A 27,100-nucleotide genomic window follows, 5' to 3' on the forward strand; every position below is an offset into this window, starting at 1 on the left:
TACATGCATTTGTTTTTATTCACAAAACCAGCCCATACTTCTAATTCCAATACAAACATCGCTGTTCATTTTAAAAGATGTAGCTACTGGCAATGTCATGAAAAAAAAAAGTAACCAACAAACAATTTAAAAAAAAAAAAAAAAAGAATAATTTTTCAGTGCGTTTAATTGGGCAAGTGCTGTCTCCAAGTGCTTAGGAGGATGAATCCACACCTGCACAATGGCGACGTCGTAACGAAAAGTATGGCCGCAGTCTTACAACAAAACAGTGCAGACTTAAATGTTAGGACAGATGGATGGTTTGGCGGTCAAGGAGCTTCCAGTAGTAGCAACCCCACATGTACAACAGTCATCATCTATTCTGACTATACACTACCGTGGGGTCTCAACATATATTTGTTTTTTCATTCCATTCAGAAAAACGGGATTTTTACATCTTGAAATAGTTTCTTTTTCTTAAATGACAAACATTGATCAGTTTTTCCAATCTATAAATTTAAAATCAAACTTAAAAAAAAAGGAAACAATCAATAAAATACAGAGTTTTAAGTAAGAACAACGGTGCTAAATTACAATAGTGCTTGCCATGAGCCACTAGTTTTAAAATATAGCTGTAAAATTTACATTCTCTACACAAGTACTGTATCTTTCCACACGTGAACGACATTAACACCAAACACAGAAATTTTGTTGATTGTCCACACTCAGTCTGTCATTTCTGTTTGGCAATGAACTGTTCCAATGTTTAAGCGAGAGAAAAACCTGCTGGAAAAAGGACAAAAAGGTACCAAAATGGAAACATATAAAAGGGAATGAAAGTTGCCATAATTTTTTTTTTCATTATGTTTAATTTTTGGTTCAAGGAATAAGTAGGTGCATCCATTATTCGATTGATTACGTTTTTGTTGCGTTTCTGCTTTGTTGTGTGTGTGTGTATGTGTGTGTGTGTGTGTGTGTGTGTGTGTGTGTGTGTGTGCGTGTGTGTGTTTCTATGAAGTTTCTGGTGGTTGTTTCCTCTTTTTTTTCGTGGATTGAATGCTTGCTAGCCAGTGTCGGTGCTGGAGTCGGTCCAAGTGAGAGTTAGCATTGCACTTGATGGCAGAGCTTTGGGTGGAGGTCGGCGGTCACAGCCCTACTGGAACCACCGGAATGCCGCGCCCGTTGGCAGCATCACCTTCTTAGAGAAAGAAGAGACAGAAGGGAAGAAAGAGAAAAGGAATTACAACTAAGACATCATCCTTTAAGAAGGTGCTTTATCATTTAGTCATGCACACTGACACACAAGCTGAAAGTTGGTTTTATCTACTGTCTGTGCTCCACTTTAAAGTTCTTTTCTGCTGAAAACCTCTGCATCTCATATGTGCTGTCCTTCCTGTCCTTTCTCCCTTCCCCCAGCTACAGGCCATGGCCTTGGCTCCACGTGAAACCTGATATGGCACATTTATTATTTAGTCACCACGCAGTCACGTCGCGCTCTCACCCCGCTACTCACACTCATGACACTCCCTCACGTTATCTGTGTCTCTTTGTCTCTCTGTCTTTCCCTCCATTTCCCGCCTTGTTTACTAGAGTTTGCTTCTGAAGCCCAGACAGACTGGGACAAGGCCATGGTCAGCTAAATGAGTGCAGCAGTGCTGTGTGTAGGTGTGTATTGAGTATAGAGGCTGTGTGTAGGTGCAGTATTGAGTTTTAGGTATGTATCAAGACTAGCACTGTGCAATTTGGTCATTCTGATAGCCCGAGTATTTAACATGTAAAATAAGGAAGTGCACAAGTACTTGAATCCCCATGGACTCTATAGAGAATATCTGTTTGTGCATTTTGCCGTTAAAAATTTATTGTATCAGTTGTGACTAATCAAACATAAGGGGCTTTGGCAAGGGGCTTATGGAAGTTTCCTTCTCAAAGTAAAAAATATAGACCTGATATTAACTATCTTTTCAGCTCTTCTGCAAATATTTACAATATATACAATATATAATAATATATACTATATAATAATATATAATAATATACAGTAATATATACAATAATGGCAAAAGAGATACTGTGTTTTCAAAGCTATATTAATGTTCAATTATCGATAAAAACATTTGGCAAACATATCCTTTGCCAAGACATATTCTTATTAATTATTTTAAACAAATCAGAAACACGCTGCACTTTCAGGCTTCAGGTACTTTTCAGAGAACCGTCTTTCAGGTCACTTCTGCGATGAGTTTGGAAACATATAAAGTTCCCAAATGACACAGGTGTGAGTAAGGAAAATTTTACTCTCACAGTTTCTAAATGTACGCAACGGGGACAAAAAAACCCCAAAACCATGACTCATACTCTTTAGCCGAACAGAAAGAGTGTGTGTAGGTGTAGTGTTGATTATTGAGACTGTGTGTAGGTGTAGTATTGAGTACTGAGGTTGTATGCAGGTGTAGTATTGAGCATTGAGCCTGTTTGTAGGTGTAGTATGGTGTACTGAGGCTGTACATAGGTGCAGTATTGAGTACTGTGGTGGCGCGAAAGTGCAGTATGGTGTAGTGAGGCTACAGTATGTGAAGGTGTAGTGAGGCTGTGTGTGAGTGTAGTATTGAGTATTGTGGCAGCACGAAGGTGCAGTATGGTGTAGTGAGGTTACAGTATGTGAAGGTGTAGTAGACTGTAGTGAGGCTGTATGTGAGTGTAGTATTGAGTATTGAGGCTGTGTGTAGGTGTATTAAGATGTATTGAGACTGGTTGTATGTGTGGCCAGGTGCACTGAGGCTGTGTATAGATGCAGTAGGGAGAACTGAGGCTGTGTATACATGCAGTATTGAGTCTGTATGTAAGTCTAGTATTGAGTACTGTTGCTGTGTGTAGGTGAAATATTGGGTATTGCGGCTGTGTGAAGGTGCAGAATGGTGTATTGACGCTGTGTGTAAATGCAGTAGGGTGTACTAAGAGTGTGTGTAGGTGTAGTATTGATTATTGAGGCTGTGTGTAGGTGAGGTATTGAATACTAAGGTTGTATATAGGTGTAATTTTGAGCATTATGCCTGTTTATAGGTGTAGTATGGTGTACTGAGGTTGTCTGTAGGTGCAGTACTGAGTATTGTGGCTGTGCAAAGGTGCTATATGCTATAGTGAGGGTATGTGAAGGAGTAGTAGGCTGTAATGAGGTGTAATGTGTGTGGGTGTAAGTAGTGTGGCTTGTTTTTAGGTGTAGCCAGGTGCATTCAGCTTGTGTATAGATGTAGTATGGAGTACTGAGGTTGTGTATACATGAAGTATTGAGTACTCAGGCTATCTATAAGTGTAGTATTAAGTATTTATGCTGTGTGTAGGTGCGGTAATGAGTATTAAGGCTTTGTGAAGGTGCAGTATGTTGTTTTGAAGTTGTTTGTCAGTGTAGTAGGCTGTTATGAGGCTGTGTATGGTTGAAGTAGGATGTATTGAGGCTCTATTTAGATGTAGTATTGAGAATTGAGGCTGTGCGAAGGTGATGTGGTGTATTAAAGCTGTGTGAAGGTGCAGTAGGCTGTATTGAGGCTGTTTGTAGATGTAGTGGGATGTACTGTGGCTGTGTGTAAGTGTAGTATTGAGTACTGAGCCTGTTTGTAGGCATATTGTGGAGTACTAAGGCTGTGTGTAGGTGTAGCCAGGTGCACTGAGGCTGTATATAGATGCAGTAGGGAGAATTGAGACTGTGCATATATGCAGTATTGAGTATTGAAGCTGTCGGTAAGTTTAGTATTGAGTATTGATGCTGTGTGTAGGTGAAGTATTGAGTATTGAGACTGTGTGAAGGTGCAATATGGTGTATTGAGGCTGTGTGTAAATGCAGTAAGGTGTACTGATAGTGTGTGTCGCTGTAGTAGCTTGTAATGTGGCCTTGTGTAGGTGTAGTATTGAGTATTGAGGCTGTACACAGTTGCAGAAGGATGCACTTAGGCTGTGTGTAGGTGTAGTAGGATGTATTGAGGCTGTGTCTAGTAATAGGAGGTTGTATAGAGGTTGTGTATACATGCAGTAGGCTGTATTGAGGTTTTTTGTAGGTGCGGTATTGAGTTCTGAGGCTGTATGCACATGTTGTATTGAGTATTGAAGCTGTGTGAAGGTACAGTAAGGTGTAGTGAGGTTGTGCGTAGGTGTATTGAGTATTGAGGCTATGTATAGATGTTGTAGGAAACACTGATGCTGGTTATAGGTGTAGTAGGAAGTACTGAGGCTGTGTGTAGGTGTACTAGATCATACTGTGGCAGTGTCTGGATGTAGTAGGCTGTACTGAGGCTGTATGTAGGTGCAGTAGTTAATATTGAGACTAGGGCAGGGCTTGTGTGTACTGAGGCATGGCTGTGGAGATGAGCTGTCGCCTCCCTCCCAAAGGCAACACTACTGCGGCAGAGAATCTCACACATTCACCAACACTGCCCCGAGCCAGGAGGAGCTCACGTCTCCTCTTGTGCGTACGCGCGCACACACACACACACACACACACACACACACACACATGCACACACACACATGCACACAGTGTCAAACACACTCTAGCCCACACAATCTCACTCTCAGTCAGAGTAACCCACATTCACAAATAAATACACAAACAGACCCAGGCACTATAAACTTTACTCATGTTAAATTTGACTACGCAGACCAGAATAATTAACAGGCCACAGTAAGTTTTTTACTGTTCTGATTTGACACTTTAAGAATAAAAAAATATAATGATCAAAGCAAAACAAGAACAAAGCAAAATGTCTGTGCTTTCCCAGCAAAAGATCACAGAACAACAGGGAATCGGGAAACACTCTATTTTTATCATTAGCTTACTTTGTCAAGCATGTATTTGATTATGGTTATGTTGTGGATTATGAGGTTTATGTCGAAATTTGTGTCATGAAAAAAGACTTGATCCGTCCGTTTTAATCCATGGCTAATTCATTTTCTCCCTGCACCTTTTCAACCACTACATTATCGTATCTCAGCAAGAAATCCAAAAACCAATTCCTCAAAACAATCTCAAAACAATTTAGTAGGACCCATTTTCTGAGATGATGAGTGAAAAAAACAAGCAAGGTGTCGTAAAGGATCATTACTAGAATGACCTATTAACTAATTTCATACTGCACATGACACAAATAAGCCTTGACATGCATGACATAACTGAGAAAAGGAATGAAGGACATTGTCATTTTGTCAGCTATAGATGTAAAACCAGTGTCTTCATCTTCTTGTAATTTATTTGGTTTAAATTTGGCTGAATTATTTTATAGAAAAATGTATGCCCATCTCATAGCATTTTGCCAAACCTATTTCTAAGACATCACAAAAGGTTGTGTGAAATCACAGCATCAGGCATCACTGTGTTACACATCAACCACTGCCTCTATGTCAATAGCAACCTATGAACCAGCAAATGCTTAAGAAGTCAGCATAAAAATCCTTACCCTCTCAAAGACTCGCTCACTAGTGACGCCCCATGACCCACGATCTTTGACCCATGCTCTGTAAAAATAGCAGAGCCTGTCACGTGGTCTCGGAGTAGCAGCAGTTGGTTTCCTAGCCCACTGACACTCAGAGTTTGCCCATTCTTTCCACCAGTTTAATCGTCCCATTTTATTCTCTGTTCATTGATTTTACAATGAACGTAGTAGCGCTCTACCTGCTGAAAGTGGTCTCCTACCCTTCATCCCACTCGCACCTTTGTAGAGACTCTACAGAGTAGAAAATAAATGATGAAGCATCTTCATTCATACACAGACAAGAGCATGTCAGAAGGTCTAAACATACTTTTGATTGCTTTATACACGTGCTTAAGAGACTGCCCGCTGCCTTTTCCCTGTGGTCTTAATACAGTCTAATCTTACATCAATCACCCTTTCTAATGCAGGTGTCAAGACACAAAGCCAGACACATAAACAGAGCACCAGTTCCTGAATATCTACACTTGAACATACTCAAGAAATTAAGCAACCAGCCTGAAATTAATGTACAGTAAAAGTAAGCAAACACCCCATTAGGAACACAATACCCTTATACACACTTATACTCATGAAGAACAGTGCCATAGTGTCAGAGGAAAACGAGTTGTCAAAGTATAGCTGAGGAATAGGATAAGTTTTGGGATAAGTCTCTGATCTAAGCATTGGAATAAATGTACGTGTAAATATTAGGTCAAGCATTTGGGTAAATTCTGGACCTATTATTGGAATAAGAACTGAATTAAGCCTTAGGATAAATAGTGGGTTAACTATTAGTTTAAGGTTTGTAATAAGTGTTTTGGATAAGCCTTGGGTTACATGCTAGGATACGACGTAGGTCAAGCATTGGGTCAATTATTGGAATAAATGTTGTGACCTTGGGTTAGTGTTAGAATGAGTAGGAAAAGCATTATGTTGCAGGTAGGCGTTGTACTAAATGTCAAGTTAAGTGTTGTGCAAGTGTATGGTTAAGCACTGGTATACGTGTTGGGATAAATATTGGTGTAAAGGATGGGGAATGTGTTGGCCTAAGTGTACAAGTAACAGGGTAGGTGCCAGATTAAGGTTTGTGGTAAGCATTGGGATAAACATTATAATACCTATTGGAGTAAGCATTGAGATAATTGTTGGGATAATATTGGGATAAACATTAGTATAAGTGTTGGGATAAGCATTGGGATAAAAAAGAATTGGGATAAGTATTGGTGTAATAATGATGAATGCAAATAATGTTACAATAATGAGTAATGGTAAAAGCATGGCAAATGCTGGAATAAGTTTTGATATAATCAATGTGATACGTTGTGGGATAGTGTTGGTAAAAGCATTGGGTTAAGCATCAGAATACATTTTGGGGTGAGTTTTAAGGTAGGTCACAGAAAACATGTGGAGGTAAGTATGCAAGGAAGGATGATAAGTATTGGGATGAGTGTTGGACTAAGTGTGTGTCAAGCAATTCTGGCCATTTCTTATTCTCCTGTGCTTCTCCTATTGCTGTTTAAACTGAGTGATCCCAAAATAAATTCAGACACATCAGAGAGGTGTGAGGTGGCGCACTGCACACCACCCCCTCCTCTCTCTATTACTATCTCTCTCTCACATGCTTTCTCTGTTTGTATCTCTCTCTCTCTCAGTGTTTTTATATGGCCCTCACTTAGGCAACAGTAACACATGATGAAACCTGCAGATCCACCAACCCCACAAACATTGCAGCAACACCCACATACTCCCTCTCTCTCCGTCTGTTCCTCTCCTCACCCCTACCCGACACACACACCTACACATGGTACACAGGCCACAAATGTCACTTGCCCACGCTCTTGCATGGTTTCACAAACACAAGAATCCATATGGACCCATGCAGGTGAGGAGCGAACAGGCTCCTTGGTCCATCTAGGGTGCTTTCACATATGCAGCATTTAGTCAGTTTGAATCAAACCCTGGTGCGTTTCCTCCCTCTGTGTGGTTCTTTCGGACAGGAGACAACAAAGAATTCACATTCGGGTGGAGACTAAAACAACCGGTCCGAGACCATCTGAGCAAGGTAGTTTCAGGCAAACTCTAGTACGGTTTGATTGCAATGAGTAAGTGATTTGACCCTGAATTGACCCAACTGCAGGAAGCAAGCAAACATGTTGTGTATTGTGGGTTGTAGGACAGAATGTTTTTTTTTTTAGTTTTGAGCTGCTAAAATAAGACATGAGCCACAAACAGTGCAAAGGGACAGATATGTAAAACTGCAGAAATGCTATGTGTTCTGGATATTTAGGTTTTAAAACAAAAAGAGAAAGTAAATGCTGGATGTGATACACAAAATGTTTTAAACTATTTCCCTATATAATTATCTAATCATTTATTTAGCACTGACTCTGTGTTGAGTGCCTGTGGGATTTTTGGCTTTTGTTTACTATTAACATCACTTTATTTCTGACCAATGAATGCTATTCATTCTGAACACTACACATTCCTCTTTTTTTTTTTTTCGTACTGCATCACATAAATCTGCAGTGAAACTATACCAAACCAAACACCCATCCATCCATCCGCTTATCCTATACAGCGATGCCCAGGGAGACACCCTGGACGCAGTGCCAACCCACCACAAGGCACAATCACACACATTCACGCACTACGGACATTTTAGAGATGCCAATGAGCCTACAATGCATGTCTTTGGACTGGGGGAGGAAACTGGAGTACCCGGAGGAAACCTCCGAAACACAGGGAGAGCATGCAAACTCCGCACACACAGGACAGAGGCAGAAATCAAACCCCCAAACCCTGGAGGTGTGAGGCGAATGTGCTAAGCCACCATGCTCCCACCAAACTAAACTGTCTACAAAAGTCAATTTAGCTCTGATCCACCCTTACACTCAAAATGTAAACATTTCTTCTGTCACATGTTCACTTAGCAAAAAATATTTCCACGTCCACATCAATCAATATGCGTTATGTTTATGTACTTTGAAATTTCAGCTTCAAATGATCTTAATTAGAGTCTGTGTGTATGCCAACTGTATCACTCTGGGTTTGTGCCGGAATTAGTATTTGTTTAGCAAAACTGCCGTTTGCGAGCCAAACAATTATGCATCTTGTCAAAACACATGCTCAGTCTGTACAGTTTAATAATGGAATTACTCTAACAGGTAACACTTCTGATGAGCTGTGGGGAAAACCTGAAATTACAGCGAGGAGATCTGCACAAACCTTCTACACCTGTTGTGCACTTCATAGAGATGTTGAGTAAGGCGGCTGAAATGGTTCTGTCACCTGTTTTACAAAAGGCTCGTTGCGCGAGTTTAATTACTGTAATGTAAGATGGCACTCTGATCCCATTGCACACCATGACCTTGTTTGACTCCATACACATTCAAAGTGGCCCCTTAAGCAGTGCTACAGCTTCACGCTGTACCCAATTTTCCAGTTATTAGAGCAGCTTAGGAAATGAAAGCGATATTACAGCAGTAAGTCTGTCTGTGGTACATCGATGCACCATCCTATTCTCTGTGATGTCTGAAGACTGAAGACTGAATACATCTAAAGTCGTTTGCTAAATGGTTGTCATCAATAACAAATTAATGAAGGTCCAGCATTTAGGACAAAAACTAAAAAGTAAAAAAATTGAAAGTGTGTGATTAAAAAGCCTGTATACGCACAAGACATTTTCTATTCCAAACCTTTTGTTATTTACATGGCTTAGAATCAGTGTAGCAGAACATCTCAAGGGACACATTATTTTATCAGGATCCTGCAGAGCAACCCTCTCTTGACACAAGATCACGAAAGTGATGCATATTTAGAAGTTTTGTGGCATGCAGAATTACAATGTAAAGTGCTGAGACATCCTTATCACCCCACTACTGGAGAGCCATTTGTGTACCAATGATATTGCATTTACAAATAAGTATTGAACGTAAAGGTAGAAGATATTTTAAACATAGATAAAGTGTCCTTCACAACAACCTGTGTGCGTGCTTCAGATAAATAAGTTACAACATTAATAACACCTACCTAACAAGTCTACTGTGCTTAAAAAACAGCATTTTTGCCTGTACAGCTCACCATAACTACAGTTTACCTCGAAATATAATTAAAATGCTTCAAAAATCATATTATTTTCACATTAATGTACAAAGCACATGCTTGAAACATAATTTTCCATGAGTCATCCATTATAGGTTATGAAAAATATCAAAAATATTCAATAAAGAGTTTGGGTACACATTTACCCCAAAGAAATATTCTGAATATTCCACATGTCACATTTTCAACAGTTGCATCATCCAAATATCCTGATCATAGGGAGAGAAAAAAGTAAGTTTTCACAGTCTTTTTTCCCCCATTATTTTCTGTGATATTGTGATATTGATTGCATGTTGCTCTTTGAATGTACAACCCTGTTACACAAATTATAGACTGAATGTAAGTTAGTCATTTAAAAATAACTTTTAAGTTAATAATTTGAATATCCTTAATGCCCTATTAACCACATTTTCTTTATTTGCTAATTCTATACTAAAACCTTAACCCTGTTACTCATTTAAAGGGGGGGGGGGGGGTACTGTTGTCTGGGATGGGGTAATGCATTAATGTTTGAATGGCTGAATGCATGTTTTATTATATTCAGTGTTGGAAAGTGATTAAACAATAATGTTTACATTTTACAAGGGCCAAATGGCAAAACTATTGTGGAATCCGCCAGACTATACCAAAGAACTAGAAGCTGAGAGAGAGAGAGAGAGAGAGAGAGAGAGAGAGAGAGAGAGATTAAAAATCTTAAAACAATGAGATTGAAGTACTTCAAAATCAGAAACAGGCAACATGAAACACAAAACAGACATACTAAAGATTTTCCTTTGCAAAACAATAAAGAAGACACTCGAGACCTTCCACCTTTATTGAATTGAGCTAACTCCAAAAACGGTATTATTAGTTTTCAACCAAGTGGCACTGAACATACAACCTTTCCTACTTGTAGACAACCTATTAATCTATTAGAATATGGCTGCAAAATCAGTGAGAATTTAAGCACCATAAAACAAAATTCTACAAAACACAGGTGCAAATTATACTCTATTAATACAATGTAGATTATACAGATCAACTTTATAATGCACTTGTAATAATGTCATTTTTACAATTATATTAATTTGAATTTGAATGACACAAGGCCTTTTAATACATTTTGAAAGGAGGATAATCCCAGGAGGCATGTTAATATACCGGCGTCCCAGCTGTATCAGCACGTAATTGTTGAAAACCATTAATTAGTGCCAAAATGATGATGCATTACATAGCTCATGTTCTGCATGAGAAGGTACACTTGCCTTAGTGCCTTAGTGTATTCACTACCTTAATTAATACTAATTCAACTTGAGTTAATTCACAGAGAGGAGATAATGCATAATCTGCATATCAAAACTGTTGAATCTGTTTCATTTGAATATAATTCGTTTAAGTATTCAATACATTGTTATCCATTTACATGAGACTACAAAAATCTGAATTGATTGGCTTCCAACAATAACAGAAGAATTATGCAACAACACAAGTAATACTATATAAGCATGAAATAAGACGTGTATTCTTCTTTCTCCCATTTTTCTATTCTCCAATATAATTGATTTGTTGGTTCTTTAATTTAATTCTACTTTTAAACCCAAATGGTTACTTATTCTCCAGTAAATGTCTCTAAAGTACTTAAATTATTACTGCAGGATTGGACAAATCAGTACCCCAGGACATGCTATAAACATTTTTTTATTTATAGTTGCCCAATAGACAAGTATTTACAACAACCAGAAAAATGACCCTCCTTTCTAACATCCACAAAAACAGGTTTGTATTTGGTAGGTTTAAACTTCACACACTTCACCTCAATACTGTGTCTATTTGGAATTAAATTTGTGACAAAATTATTGAACATAAGTTTTCAAGAAACGAACAAAAATATATAATGAGAAAGAAGAAAGGCACTCTAAAATTGAAAACTGAACTCAGTGGCAAAAATGTAACATGTTCTTCAAATAAACAGCATTCCTTGATAACCGTTTTTTAAGCTTTATTTTCGCTAATCATGGTTTATCAATGCACTGCCAGAGTTTTCGTTTATGTTTTCAAAGGTTTCATTTACACTCATGTTTACATTCACCAATCTGGCACAAACCTTCCATATGGGCGGGCTAAACAGTGCTTTACTCTCATTGGCTAGTGAGATTTGGATCGACAGTTCGAGTGTCCAGCTGAGGAGGAGGAGGAGGAGGATGATGACGCTGCCACTCCGTGCCTCTCCTGAGAGCTCATCTCGAAACAATTATCAGATGAAACAACCCAAACCTCAAATATTATTTACGAACTAATATGCTGATTAAGTAAGTAAGTCATTTCCACTACAAAGTACAAACACTATAACTATACAGAGAACCGCATCCAGAACATTCTCCAACATTCGCTCCACCGAAGTCTCTACTTCCAGGTCAGAGAGCTGTCAATCCGAATCTCATTAGCCAATGAGAGTAAATCGCTGTTAAGCCCCGCCCACACGAGAGGTTTGTACCAGAATGGAGAGAACGTACAACTTTGAAAGCGTAAATGAAAACTCTGGCAGCGCATTCATAAACCGTGATTAGCGAAAAGGAAGCTTAGAAAACCGTTAACAAAGAATGCTGTTTATTTGAAGACCACGTTGTTGCTACTGAGCTCACTGTTTTCAGGTTCAGTGTTTTTCTTCTTTCTCATGGTATATTTTTGTTCGTTTCTTGAAAAGTTACATTCAATACTTTTGGCACAAATTGAATTCCATGTTAATTGTACCAACTGTACCACACATTTTACTAGGTGCATTAGGTAGGTGCCACAGGTATGGAAACACTGATGAAACTGAGCAGCACAAAGCAGTCATTTAACTCACCTGCTTACTACACTCAGTCACCTCTCAATTAAATATATCAAGAACACAAAAAGAAGCCAGTCAGACTCTAATGGTTTTTTATGTGCATGCGAGAACAGAATAACAAAGCTCGTAGCAGAAATGTTTGCCAATTACTTTTTGTTGATGATGCAAACACTATGTGCACATGTTCACATACGCTTTGCTTTCCCTTAGCTAACTAGCTCTCGATGTTATTACATTACGTTAGCTACAACTTTTTAGCCTAGTCCCTAAACATGGGACCTAGCAGCACATTGGAACTTTTACTTGTGCTGTGGCCTAGCTAATAAATTTATCACTTGTCCACTCTGACACCACAATTCTAAATCAGTAGAAATCAAATAATTATGCCAAGCTGCACGCTTCTTGCTGCACTCATTGAACAATTCAGCTACATTAAGTAACAGCTAACTGCTAGCAGAAATGAGAAAGGAAATGGTTAGCATATACTGTAGAGACGCTAGCTAGGATGGTGCTATTTTCTTAATTCATACAGAATGTATCACCACTAGCAACATTAACATGAACACAGTGTTATTTGACTTTTAGTTGGCCTTATGTTACTTGTGTGATGTTTGACCCATCTTAGAGACCAGGTGCACCCTATTCAGACTTTGAAACAGATACTCAAATGAACAATCTGTAAGGCACTCATTACTCATTACAAGCATCCTATATGGAAAACATCTGGCTACCCAATCAGCTTGACATACTTGTAGTATTTTCTATCATCCTTACAAGCATTAGTGACATTAATCTTACCTGTCTATTAGGATCTCTTTAAAATGTTATTAGCCTTATAACCAGCCTTGGAGGCCAGACACATTAATTTTTAAGCAAACATAAGCTATAAAGCATGGCAAACTGGCAAATGAATCCCTGATCAGTCTGACATTGATCCTGGTTATATTTGATGAGCTTTTGGATGATGGTTGCATGTGTGTGTGTGTATATATATATATATATATAACGATGGAAGCCATTCTACTTAGTACATTCAGTACATTTACTGAAATGTACCTCTGTTTGCTACTTTAGATGTTACGCGTAGTGATTACAAATCATGATGTACTACTAAACAAAAACAAAAAAAGACAGACAAATCACTTTTAAAATAATTCAGAATACTCAAGTGATGTCAAGTTTGTAACATTACTAAAAGGATGACAAACCATGCTAGCTTTGCAGTTTCTAATCATTTCGCTAAATTACAGTGACTTATTAACCTAACTGAGCTATAGCACACATACTATTAGCAGTAAACTAAGTAAGCTAATGTTTAAATGTCTATGTTTTTCTTAGTGGCTTAGTTTACTAGTGAGCTATAGTATACAGACTATTAGCAGTTAGTTGATGTTTAAACTGCTACATTTTGCTCTTTTTTGTGTACAAGCACTTCATATAAGCTCCTAGTGTTCCACTTTACCCATGACTAGCCACAGAACCAAAGGGACTATCTAGCTAATAAGAACAATATTTTTAAGTTCCCAGCCTGCAGAATATGTCAGTGTGTGATTTCAATCGATTTCTATGGCATTTACACTTCACTTTTATGTGCCAGCATGAACAAATAGTGACGGCAAGAAGCACATGTAGCAACGTCTTACAGCCTTAACACAGCTGGCATGGAATGAAACTTCAACTTGTAAAATTGAAGCCAACTGTCACGAAAAAAAAAAAGTTTCATAAACATGTCTGGTGTGAATTGACCTGAAAGGAACCAGAGGACAACATAACATCACCTCAATGAGAGTGAGTCCAATTCTCAAACATACACTGACAAACCAAAGAAAAGCAAGGAGCAGTCAGCTCCATTGATGGTACTTTAAGCAAAATATTATGAATATTTGAATATTTTGTTAATATTTGAATTGTCATGCTTGTTTTAAACATTTGTAGTTTAGTGTCCTGTTCACTGCTTCAGAATTAGTCAATTAATGGTTTGCTAAATCTGTTAAAACAATATATAACATACCAAAAAGCGGAGTACATGTTTTTACCACTTCATGCACTGCTTGCAAATATCGATACTGTGTGTTTTTTTGTTTTTTTTGCACTTTTATGCGCATGAAGAAGAGTGTTTGAATGAAAGCGTATTCAACAGTACTCTTCTTTTCAATCTTTCCACAATATTTATAGCCAATTGCTAATATGCTAAGTTACAGCTAAATTTCTGACTGCACCCAGCCTGGTCATGCCTGTTTTGAGATGCTGACACCAACTGTCTAGTAGTCCTGTGTGCTTTATGATTGGCTGTGCCTTAACACAGGCAGATGCTGCTGTGGTGTATTTGCATTGTTAGCAGAAAATTAAACTTGATTTTAACTGATCCAATTTACAAGAAAATACTGATTATGATTAAAGCAAGATAAGTTTAATTAAATTAATAACTGAATGGCACATTTCATAGTATGTGAAACACAGCCAAACCAACTTCAGATGACCTCAGCATAAAGTTTGGAGGGCCATGTGCAAGAGAGAGAGAGATAGAAACAGAGGGCAACTGTGGCACCTGGTGCTCCAGATGACTGTCCTTTGGCCAGATGGACCATGTCAAACAAAACTTACAAATGTGCATCCCACTTTTTCTACTATAAACTTACATTCTCCCTACTACATATCATTATACTCATTTATAAGACACATGCTTTCCAGGAGTCCAACTCCTGTCACATGCACCAACCCTTTTATTACTTTTCAGACACACCTTTCACACTTATCATTCCCATAGTCTTGAAATGACTATGAAGAAGTCTGAAGACTGAAGAAGTCTACCAAAAGCTCTCCAGCATGCAGTGTCAGTAAGGCAAGCTGTGTGGAGAGAGACGTGAAGCACAGTGGGTGGACAGATTAGAGCAATCCCCATGGTGCATGTCTGTCCTTCCACCCACTCCCCCAACACTGCCACTGCCACCTGCCACCCCAAAGCCTCATCACCTGCCTTTTTAACCCCACCAATCTGGACCTCCAGGAGGGGAATGTGTTCTCTGGACATTTCAGCTACCTCTACCATGTGCAGCCCTGCCTCCAAAAAAGGTGAACGTGCTGTCTGTTACAACCCATTGCACCATGAAATATCAGTAACATACACCAGATATAAGTATTCACAGTAAGGATACACTACCAGGATTACCATGTCATAAAGCAAATTGTTTGAGGATTTCAAAGAATGGTCGGTCTTCATCTGTGTTATACCACAGATATACCATAAATTTCTTCTGAGAAAATTCTTCTGAGAAGAAATTTACCCTACAGCCCTCAGGAGCAAGTAGTGTTTTTTGGTCTTACCTCCAGTGCAGCAGATGGTTTCTTCTTTAGCTCCTCACACTTGCGGAACTTGCAGATCTGGTGACCCGTCTTGCGGTTGCGGCAGCTGCTGCATTGCTCACAGTTGATCCTGCGCCGGCAAGGCGCACACATACCGCAGCGTTTACGCTTCTTTTTGCCGGCATTGATGGCGGAGGCCAGCTCACTGTGTGCTGGATACTCAGCCAGGCCGGCCATGTGCAGGGCACTGTCGGCAAGGAACACACCGGCTGGCGTCATGATGAAAAGCCCAGCCGGGTTGAAGGGAAAGCCACCACCTATGCCATACGGGAAGTCCGTGTGGCCTCCCACACTATCACCTGCTGATGCACCCTCCAGGTCACCTGACCCTGCTTCAGTGCCCACTCCACCCACTCCCACCCCTGCACCCATGCCCCCAGGCAGCAGCATGTGCTCCATGCCTGCTCGCTTGAGCAGCGCTGCTGCCTGGGCAAAGTGTAGTAGGCCGTTGTGTCCTTCAAGTGCCTGTTCCAGGCTCCGGTCCGCTTTGGCAGGCACCAGGGACGAAGCCGTGGATGACGAATGCTGCTGCTGATGCTGATTGCGTTGGCCAGACTGGACCTTCCCCTTGGCCTGGCCGTTATGGCTCAGTCCGTTGGTGTTTTGTGGGCAGGCAGCTGTGTACTGGGAAAGAGTGCGAGACCTTTTCAGACTTTTGCTGAGGGGCTCGCTAATAATGCCGCTGCGATTGCGGCGCTCAACGACGGGGCTGTCTTCCCTGCAGCTGTGCTGCTCCCGTTCCTTGTCCTTATCTTTGTCCTTGTCCTGGGCCTCGGGTGTCCGGCTGCCCTCCGGCCGTCCGCCAGACATGGTCCAGCCCCAGGGTGTGAGTGTGTGTATGTGTGTTCGTGGGTGGGTAGGGGGTGGGGTTGGGGAGGGGACAGGGGATTGGCAAAGGAGGAGCCAGGCAGTACTCTCAGTCCACTGGATACCCAGATGAGGGAGGAGCCTCCTCTTTGACAAACTGGCCAGCCAATGGCAGGCAGGCCCTGGCACCGCAGAACCAGCTTTAGACCTCAGCCGTCATCTTCCCACTGGCAACTGGTAAACTACCATAAAGAAGGACAGAGTGAAAGAGAAAGAAAAAGAAAACAAATATTTGTTCATCTACCATTCAACAGCATTAAAGAAACATACCCAACCATGAGGAACCATCAAAAAACCCAAGTCCTCATATGAAGTATTTTACAGTTTTACAAAGATGTTAAACAGTTTAAGACTGTTTACTAAAATGCTATTCTTTAGAATCATTTCTAAGCATTTAGCTTAGTTAAGCCTAATGGATGGAATCAATTTGTTAGACAGTATTGAATAGGAAGGTTTATAGCACTACAGCTCTTCAGATCTATCTCTCTGTCTCTGAGATGAGCTATCCCTTCATCATTCTGAGTTAAGCTAAACAAAGGTATTGAGTACAACTGGTAAAGTCAGGCTTTAAAAGACATGACTCAGGACCTGGGTTTTAAAAGCAGTGTACATCAATGCAATGTAGTGAAGCAAATATTATTTGTTGCATTTTTTCAGTGCTTTTGGGAAAGCAGGCCACAAAGTTTAGAGAAAAATAAATCTTTGCTAATCTTTGCTAACTACCAATGATAACACTGGAAACAAGCTTACGCTGTATGTGTTTAGGTAATGGTACAAAATGAGAGTTTTGAGTTTTGGTTCAGATTACAGTCAAACAAATTATGATACCTGACAACTATCTCCAAAGGTAATTAGTGTCATTTGTAACAACTCAAATAAAATAAAAGTTTGTCCAATTTCATCATGAATATACATCTCAATTATTGGGTACCAAAATTATTTTCATGTTTCTCACATGAAATGCACATTCACACACATTAGAACACAATGTCAATGCACTCTTTCCTGATAATATGCCATGATTTCATCTCTGAAGTCACGTACTAGGACTCTTTTTCATGACTTCTCCAGAGTGTACCGTCACGTCTCGCTTGTTGCATTCCTTCATCTTGTTAGAATCTGCATCTCTAATGAGGTCATATATGTTGTCTACCCATATTCCAGTTGGTGCAATTGGTCCACTGTGGATCAGTCAGTCACATTTTTGACTGAACTACTTACCAGCTGATCTAAGAGTTGTCATAGATACTTACACAAATCTGATGCTAATAATTTAACCAAGGAACAAGGTATTTGCAGATGTTCGTAACATCTGTGACATGGATGAAACTGGAGAGATCTTGCATGGTGATACTGCACATCGTTTGATCCCAAACATATTCAGTAAAAAAGACTTGTTATTGTTCTTCATCAGTTTACACAGTGACCACAGACACGCATACATGTACAACCCTGCTGAGGAAATGGCCAGGCCTGGCCTTATAAGGGAAACAAAGGGAGGGGGAGGGAGGGCTAGGCGGGTGGGGGGTGTCTACGCAGTGTGTGGAAGTTGGAAGGCCAGAATTAGTGGGAGGTAAAGCTTCAAAGGCAGGAGTGCAGCCCCCGCATTCTCCCCAGCTCAGGGGTCTGTGGCGCCAGTGGACCACAGCCAGTCCATATCTCGCTCTCTCTCTCTCGTTCTGTTCCTGACCAGTGGCCATGCTGAGCCAGGCAGCTTCGCCTCCCGCCTGCCAAGCCAACCCCATCACACACAGATCTCATGGGTCCATGGCACAACCCCACCAGCACATTTCTTATCCGTTCAACTCGCTCTGTGCGCCAACACTTTCATTTGGATGCTCGAAACTTCAGAAAAATCACGTCTTACCCAGACCTTGCTAGCTCATCACTGGCAGCCTTTGGGTTCTGTTTCATTCTGGCTGAGAACGACAACATGGCACATTTAAAATCCCTTCCACTCGCATGGGTGTTGCATGGAGCCAACGATTGGCTACACACCATCAGTGACCAACCATCCCCCCAAACCATGCAACACTCTCACCATCTTCAAGAATATGGCTGTTATCTGGGTCAGTCTTGTTACAAATCTTGGTTTGTTAGTAACTTCATTAGTAATCACATTAAAGTGTGTTGTTAATAGGCTAGCTTTCACTTCTTCAGGACAAACATACACCCTTCCCTTTAAGGGTGGGATGTGATTAGATTTTGGGCCATCAGCTGTACTCATGGTGCAATACTAAATCATCATCGGTGTAGTGCAAAGCTAAGGACCCAACATGAGGGTGCAATGCTGTCATCCCCACCACACTTCATTAAACGAGATGACAAGACAAACAGGCTCATGAAAAGGAAACAGGAAGATCAGATCAATTCAAATATAGCATTAGTTTTAATTATTAAAATGTATAGGCATTAGTATATAAAGTGCCTGGTTATAAAAATGTATTCATTCATTAATCCCTTCTCTGATATGATTCCTTTCAGGAATTCAGTTTAGCCATCAGTTATTCACCTTAAAGAATATATATTAATAACTACTAAGATATATTTAGTAACTAAAGAAAAGGTGGAACTGATCATTATTAAATAGCAATCGCCAGCCATTATTTTTTTTCTTAATTGAGCTTGTTGCTCAAAAAAAAAAAAGAAACAGACTAGCTATAAAGGTATCACTAACTGTTCACTGAACCACTGTACTATATTTTTACCGATTATTTCCTGAGTTTGGTTCCACATAGTGAAGAAAATCCGACACGACCAGTTTAAAGTAGTTTATTACATTGCTAAACTCCATATCTGGAGTGCGGTCATACAGTAAGATCTTGCATAGATCTGTAAATATGCAGCCTAGAGAGTTCTGGCATTGTCTGTCATCTGTCAGTTATTAAACGCCACACTCAGCAGTCAGCAATTTTGATTTCGCTCTGTCTATTAACACTTCTTTTAGATCCGATTCTCACAGAGAGAGAGAGGGTGTCTCTCAAAACGGCTTCTCCAATGCCTCCAAAGGGAAAATGCTGTGTTTGTCAATCGTACTGTCTCTTTATCTTCTTCTCTGCAATAAGTTCTGCTCAAAGAATGTTGGTCTTTATGTCCTCAATGACTTTTTGAACTAGACTCACCAGCCAGTTTATTAGGAACACCCATACACCTGCTCATTTATGTGATTATGTGGCAGCAGAGCAAAACATAAAATGATGCAGATACTTGAAGCAAGAGCTTCAGTCAATGTTCACATCAAACCTGAGAATGGGAAACAAATGTGATCTCAGTCACTTTGACTGTGGCATGGTTGCTGGTTCCAGATAGGCTAGTCTGAGTATTTTAGAACCTGTTGAAAAAACCCCAAAACCATCCAGTGAGCATCAGTTCTGTGGTTCTCATCACTTTGATGACAAGAGAGGTGATGAGAGGAGAATGGCCAGACTGTTTTGAGCTGGCAGCAATGCAATGGTAACTCAAATAACCACTGTTAACCACTGTGGTGAACAAAAAAGCATCTCAGAATGCACAACAGACTCAATCTTGAGGAGGACAGGCTACAACAGCAGACGATCACATCATGTTCCCCCAGGCTCACCCAAACTGGACAGTTAAAGATTGAATTAGGCAATGTCCAGTTTGAAAATATTGCCATCTCATACACAATCCCCTATCACAGCTAATATTATTTTGTGCCAAACCAGGCAACATCCTACACAATATCAGAGTAAGAGTATGGTATGTGTGATAGTGTCAGTGCCTTTCAGGGCCTCTAGTTCCTCAGCCCACCTGTGTGCAGAAATCCAACATGAGCTGAATAAATGCCTTTTAGCAGTTATTAACTGTGCAGTCATGTGAACAACCATGTGACTCATAGCAAGAGGTTGCAAAAGGTCAAAGACAAAGACAAGACTTTTGCACAGAAAAGTAAAAATATCAGTGTGTGCTTGTGATCAAGGAGAACATTTAGTCTTACACAACTTGACCTGTATAAGGATTTCACAAATTAATTAACGATAATTTGAAAATAAATGTGTTACTGAATTAAAGAAATATAATAGCCAAAGTTGGGAATAAAAATATTTTTTCAAATTGAATGTGGGTACAGTGACAGTTTCATGTTAGGTGAGTTCATTAAAGCAATAGTTCTGCATATGGTGCTGTCAGAAACTAATAGAATCATTAGTATTGGAGCACTCGGACTCTGACATGATTCATTTAAATGCAAAAAGTAAAAGAAAATTCACAGATTGTTTCTTAGAGGTCACTGGGTTGCAAGTGAGAATCCAGTTTGAGCTTCAGACAGACGTTGAGATTCACATAGAAATGGTTTGAAGAGAGGCATAATTAGCAAAAGGACAGAAGAATAAGCATGTCGAAAATATTTGAGGGTTAGCTGAATGACAATGGATAAACATATCGTTATCAGAAGCCATATAACAAGCCAACTTCACTTCAGTTTTATCATCATATGATGAGGACAAACATAATAAAAGAAGGTCTGATTCAGTGTTGTGTTACCTCCAGCGGTGAGTTTGGGGAACTGTCTTAGCCTAGCTTCCTGTTTACAGTCTAAATTAAATCTTGAGAGGATATACTGAGGATTCAGTTGCTGAGTAAACATACTGGGTATTTTTTCATCTTCAGACAGCTGTAATTCTACAATGAATAACAGCATTGTGACAACATTATGATTCACCGCAGCACTAGTAAAGCTGAAATTATGACAGCTGACAAAGTTCTTTGGAGTTTTTTTTTTTTGTTTGTTTGTTTTTACAGCCTTTACATCTTATTCCTGTGTAAAACTTTTTATGTTTTAGATGGCTACATATTGGTGTTTTACATTTTGTTTATCTTTTACAGAGAAAAGATAAGCCAGTTCCTGGGCTCTAGACCACAAACACAATTATAAGCAGTACTTATACAACCCCAATTCTGAAAAAGTTGGGACAGTAGGGAAAATGCTAATAAAAACAAAGAGGACTGATTTGTAAATGTACTTTGATTTGTATTTAAACAAAAAATGTATAAAGACAAGGTATTTGATGTTTTACCTAATAACTTAGTTATTAGTTATTTGAAGATAAATGTTTATTTTAAAACTGATGCATGCAATATATTCCAAAAAAGTTGGGACAAGGGAAATTTAGGACTAATAGCGATGTGACAAGTTGAAATAAGAAGGTGATGTGAAGCAGGTGAGGCAATCATCTAATCATAGCATATAAGGAGCCTCCAAAAAAGGCCTAGTCCTTCAAGTGCAAGGATGGGTCGAGGCTCGCCAATCTGCTAACAGATGCATCAGCAAATAATCCAACACTTTGGGTACGACAAAGTAAGACAAAGAGTAAGACAAATCGGTAGGATTTTGTGCATTTCACCTTCCACAGGGCACAATATAATTAATTGATTCAAGTATTCCAGTCAAATCTCGGTAAGTAAAGGGCAAGGCCAAAAACTACTTCTGAATGTGCGTGAACTCTGATCCCTCAGACGTCACTGTCTTAAAAACGTCATGAGTCTGTAATGGATATCCTGACATGGGCTCAGGAATACTTTGGTAAACATTTGTTAGTCAACACCATTCGCCACTGCATCCACAGATGCAAGTTAAGGCTTTACTAAGCAAAACAGAAGTCATACATCCAGACTGTCCAGGCCAACTTCTCTGGGCTCGGTCTCATCTGAGATGGACAGTAGCACAGTGGAATTGTGTTTTGTGGTCCGACGATACAACATTTCAAATAGTTTTTGGACAAAACAGCCGTCGTGTTTTCCGGGCCAAAGAGAAAATGGACCATCCAAGCTGTTATCAGTGTCAGGTCCAAAAGCCAGCGTCTGTCATGGTATGGGGGTGTGTCAGTGCCCATGGCATGGGTAACTTGCACATCTGTGAGGGCACCATTAATGCAGAAAGATATGTACACATTTTGGAGCAACATATGCTGCCGTGCAGAGCAGGACAACGCCAAACCACATTCTGTCCGGATTACAAGCGCATGGTTGCGTAAGCATTTTGATTATTTTCAATCATCAGATTTGAAATGAGTGTATATTTTCTAAAATAAATTAAATCTACAAAGTAAAACATCAAATAATGTGTTAATAACGTATTTTCAATATAGTACAGGGGGAATTGAATTTTCAAATGGCTCTTTTTGTTTGTTTTACTGTCCCGGAAACATTCTGTTTTAAAAAATCTAACTGAATATTGCACGTAACCTCAAGAGAGAACAAATACAGGAAGTGTTAACTAGCATTATTTATGACATTAGTTCAAATGTCTTCCTCAGTAACTACTTTGAGCAATTCAGTAACTACAGTGAAGCTACCAGGAAAGATTACATGGTTAATATGGCATTATTACCATTCACAAAGTAATTCATAATTGTATTAACGTATGTTTACTTGAATGTTTACTAGATAACTAAGTTATCTTCCAACAACAATGGCCAACACTTTTATAATACTTTTAGGACTGATCTTGTTGGTTAGTTCAAGGACATATAGCTTCCGTAACTTACATTAATTAACATAAATAAACCATGAATTTAACTGAGAAAAATGAGAAATGTAGTTAAATGAGAGGGGTTACAGCCACAAAGGGTGTACATTTAGCAACTCGGACTATTATAATAGCACCTAAACAGCATTGTACATTTTTATTAAGTGACTGAACTAAAATAGAGTCATTCATAGTGAAGCTTTCAGACTCAGCATCCATTGTAATGGCCATAAAACTATTCATTTAAATGAAGAAATGAAAAGAAAATTCATTGATTTCGTATTAAAGGCCATTGGATAGGCATTGGGAATCCAGTTTTGCCATACAAAGTTTTAAAAGAAGCATGATTGTCAAAATGATCATATTTGAGGGTGAAATAAATGTCTTTGGTGTGAAGGGGTTAAATAAAATCAGAAGGATATGCTGTTATATTCTTATATTATATTTATTGTCATATAATATGTGTAAGTATTAACCTAAGCAGGCTGTGCACATATTTACCATTATCATTTGGCTGTAAAGAGTTTGGCAAGCCAGGTGAAGCGGGCTAAGGTACTCAGGTAACAGGTCATTATGTCACAACCCCTTCAGGCCAAACCCAATTAAGCTGTGTCCAACAAAACCTTCAAGTATAAACTGTGAAACAGACTATATGTTCTGGATAGCTGTCATATTAATAACTCTCTAAAAGTGACTGGGACAAGATTGATGATGAGGCAAAAAAAACCCCAACAAAAAAACCCCATCATGATCAATTAGGAATCAATCTTAGTTATGTCAGTATTAAATACCTTTCAGTGAAAAAGGCTTCCATTCTAACTGAATCCACAATAAATCCAACGTTTTAAATATTTAAATTATGTTGTTTTGGAAGTCTTTTAAAATTGACTTGCTATTGTTTACATCACCTATATCATGTCTTCACTGGAAGCCTGTTAGAAGAAAAAAACAATAAGTAAACCATGATATGACAATCAGTGTGTGTGGTGCAAATATCCAAATCTCACTGAGATTTTTATCATAGGAGATGTATGAAGCTCACAAAATGAATAGGGTTAAGCTGATTTTTAGAAGACTTTTTTTTTAATCAAAAAGTGGTGAAGCCCAGACTGAGCATATCAAAAAGTGGTGGGGAAATGTCACCAGCGTCCCCAGTGTAAGTTATGCTTTAAAAGTTATAAGGAAGCTTTGGTAACCGGCTATGCAGTCATTCAGTTATTAGAAAATTAAATAATTTAGTCTTTATCTTATTTTTCCTTTAAACAATAAACTACAAAGAAAACACGATTATACTATGTAAATGTAATAGCTGCTGTATTAATTTCTTATCAAACATGACAGTTCTTTCATAGATAGACAGATAGATAGATAGATAGATAGATGTTGTACACATGTTGTAAGCATGTAATAACTCAGGTTATATCCTTGTAATGCGATAAACTGAGTTATTACATGCTTACAACATGTGTATATGCCTATAAAAAGCAGCACACTTCCGCAGGAACATTTCCCTTGTTTACTGTAGCCGTTTTTCAGCACTACACTGATCCCGTCAGAAGAAGCTGTTCGTAACCACAGCTCGCGCTTCCTCCCTAGAGGTGTGTATGTGTCGGTAATTGGTCTTCCTCTGCAGGAGAGCCATCCCATCCGAACCAGCTCCTCTGCACACCCCATGCCATCCACGTCCACGCACCACATTAATCCCAACATCTCCAGCTTGAGCCAGAAATCAATAGCAGGATGATTTAAGTGTGTGTTCTTGTTTTGTGCTGTTTTATCAATTTCTCGATTTCAAGCCTATATTTATGTGTTTCCCATAATGTAAGTGAGATTTAAAAAATCAGCACACTTGCAGAATAAAATGACCAAAACAAAAATGGAAAAAGAGTGTTGAGACGCTCTCTCGCCTAGGAGGCTGACAGTACAAGCAGGAGGAAAAATCTACTTGAGGTTGCCTCGAGACGTCACGCAGGCAGATGCTTATTAGTCCAGGTAATGCGGAATCTAACGCATCACTCCCCTAAAGACGGGCGGTCACGCAGACACACACTCACACACACACACACACACACTCACACCCCCCTTCTCTCACTCCCTCACGCTCTCAATTTCACACACGCACGCGCGCGCACGCACACGCACACACCTCTCCAGCCACCCCCCTCACTCCCTCACACTCTCAATTTCTCACACACACGCACCCCCTACACCCGCCCCCCCCCCCCCCCCCGCTGATGTTAAGGAGAAATTGACGCGCTTTCACGCGTCAACATCTGCACTTTCACCATCCAGTGTAAATCCTGTGCGCCCTCGAGTTGAAATGAAATGCAAACTTGTGCAGTAATGACCAAAGTTGAAGATGAGTGATGCGCGAGATGAGCGGCGAACAATACAGACAGACCACACATCCTCAACTCCTTCTCCGACACACACGCTCAAGCAACACGTTTCCTCTGCGCTTAAGTAGACTGCGTAATTAGTCGGAAAGGCTCAGTTGCACAGCTTCCTGCGTTATATAGCCTAGCTTTTATACTGCACAGGTGCGCTGCCATAAAGTTCCGCTACCATAAAGCCTCACATCACCGCACACACCCGAGCCCACCTGTCCATAAACGCAGGGTTCATCCACGCGGTTCCGCTGCCAAATATTTAATCACAACGGTGATATACAATAAAGCAATAACGCACCGTGTCCTCTGGAAGATAATGCACGGTGAGATTAAAACCTCGCGATTATGCATATATATATATATATATATATATATATATATATATATATATATAATTTTAAAAATCATTTCATATCAAACGCGGGATTTATTTTTTGTAATGATTTCGTACTTTGAATAGCCGCCACGAACCGTGTAGGAAATTACTTTCACGCGCAGGAAGCCATGAAAGAGAAATGCATCAGGTATAGATAGCCAGGCAGCGAACCCGAGTGACATTAAAAGCGGCACAAAAATACCTTTTGTCTGGGCTCGGCGGTGTGAAAGCGCAGTGCCGGCGGTCGGTGTACAGCGGCGCGACCGCGAGCGTACGGCGGAACCATTCTCTCTTTCACCCAGACCAGTTGATCATCAGCAAAGATGACACGCCAACTTTTGAGACTTCAACAAACTATGATCCCCTCTACTCCAAATCCACCCGCCCCTTCTATACATCTGCATATTCGCAAACGCGTCCCCCTCCTCTTTCCTCTATTTTTTTTTTTTTTTAATTCGCACCTACCAAGGCGGCTTCGAGCTGAGGGGAGGGCTCCGAGTGTCCGTCCGAGCGGTCCGTCTCCGATCCCTTGCCGCGCCGATCCACGTCAAAACGAAAGCAGCAAAAGCTCACGGTGCGCTCCCGGAAAGCGCGGAGCCCCTGAGCAAGGCGAGAGCGCGCCGAACCGGGCGGCGAATCACGTCCAAACGCACTTTTTCTGGACGCCTGAACGCGTGGGCTCCCGAGCCTCTCCGCTCTCGCAATCCCACCTCTACATCCCCGCTCACGGAGACGAGCATGCAAACACATTTCATAGATTTTTGGAGCTTCACGTAAAAACCGAACTGGAGTTTCCCGCACGATGCGCGAGGGCGGAAAGGGGAGGGAAGGAAAAAAAACAGCGCACAAACCGTGACAAAGACGTCGCGATTTCTTAAACGCTGCTTTTGATTTGCTTTGATTCCGAGGGTGAAAGGTTGGACTGGACTCGCAGGCTTTTTCTTTGGTCGCCAGGTACACGGTTAAAAGCTTTATGCGCTATTGTTTCAGCTGCGCGTGATCAGCAGCCGTTTCTTTCGCCTGCCATTGCAGTACACACACAGCCTTTGGGCTTTTGCTCCTCTATGAGCAAAAGTTGATATGTCCTCATACCTCTTTAAGACTGAACTTTCTTTGAACAGATTCATGTTTACAGTCAAACAATGTCAAACACAAATGCACGTGGTTACTGGTGGCGCTTATTAAAGCACATGGTTTTGCGGAGTGCTTTGTTTTTGCAGGGAATGCATCGTGCAAAACAAAAATGACGAAGAATTAATAATAATA

General features: G+C 40.1%; 1 protein-coding gene across 3 annotated transcripts; it reads right to left on the reverse strand.

Annotated features, from left to right (window-relative positions):
- On the reverse strand, nucleotides 1-26,624 carry cxxc5a (CXXC finger protein 5a). 3 transcript variants are annotated; one of them, XM_053649231.1, is made up of 3 exons: nucleotides 26,300-26,624; nucleotides 15,676-16,763; nucleotides 1-1,174 (listed from the first exon to the last, which is right to left on the reverse strand). In XM_053649231.1, exons 2-3 carry the CDS (start codon nucleotides 16,522-16,524, stop codon nucleotides 1,133-1,135), a joined length of 891 nt encoding a protein of 296 aa, XP_053505206.1. In that variant the 5' UTR covers nucleotides 16,525-16,763; nucleotides 26,300-26,624; the 3' UTR covers nucleotides 1-1,132. The 3 variants fall into 3 exon arrangements, with proteins under 3 accessions (XP_053505206.1, XP_053505204.1, XP_053505205.1); XM_053649229.1 differs by having other exon boundaries at nucleotides 1-1,177; XM_053649230.1 differs by having other exon boundaries at nucleotides 1-1,177; nucleotides 26,037-26,624.
- Between the last annotated feature and the right edge of the window lie 476 nt (nucleotides 26,625-27,100).

This window comes from Ictalurus furcatus, chromosome 18 (genome assembly GCF_023375685.1).
Source record: "Ictalurus furcatus strain D&B chromosome 18, Billie_1.0, whole genome shotgun sequence".
NCBI classification, from domain to species: domain Eukaryota; kingdom Metazoa; phylum Chordata; class Actinopteri; order Siluriformes; family Ictaluridae; genus Ictalurus; species Ictalurus furcatus.

What these genes read in the sequence shown, in the direction of transcription:
- cxxc5a (XM_053649229.1), bottom strand. Translation starts at nt 16,524, where the DNA reads ATGTCTGGCGGACGGCCGGAGGGCAGCCGGACACCCGAGGCCCAGGAC. An exon ending in AACCATCTGCTGCACTGGAG is followed by an intron (nt 1,178 to 15,675) that starts GTAAGACCAAAA and finishes TCTTTCTCTAAG; the next exon opens with AAGGTGATGCTGCCAACGGG.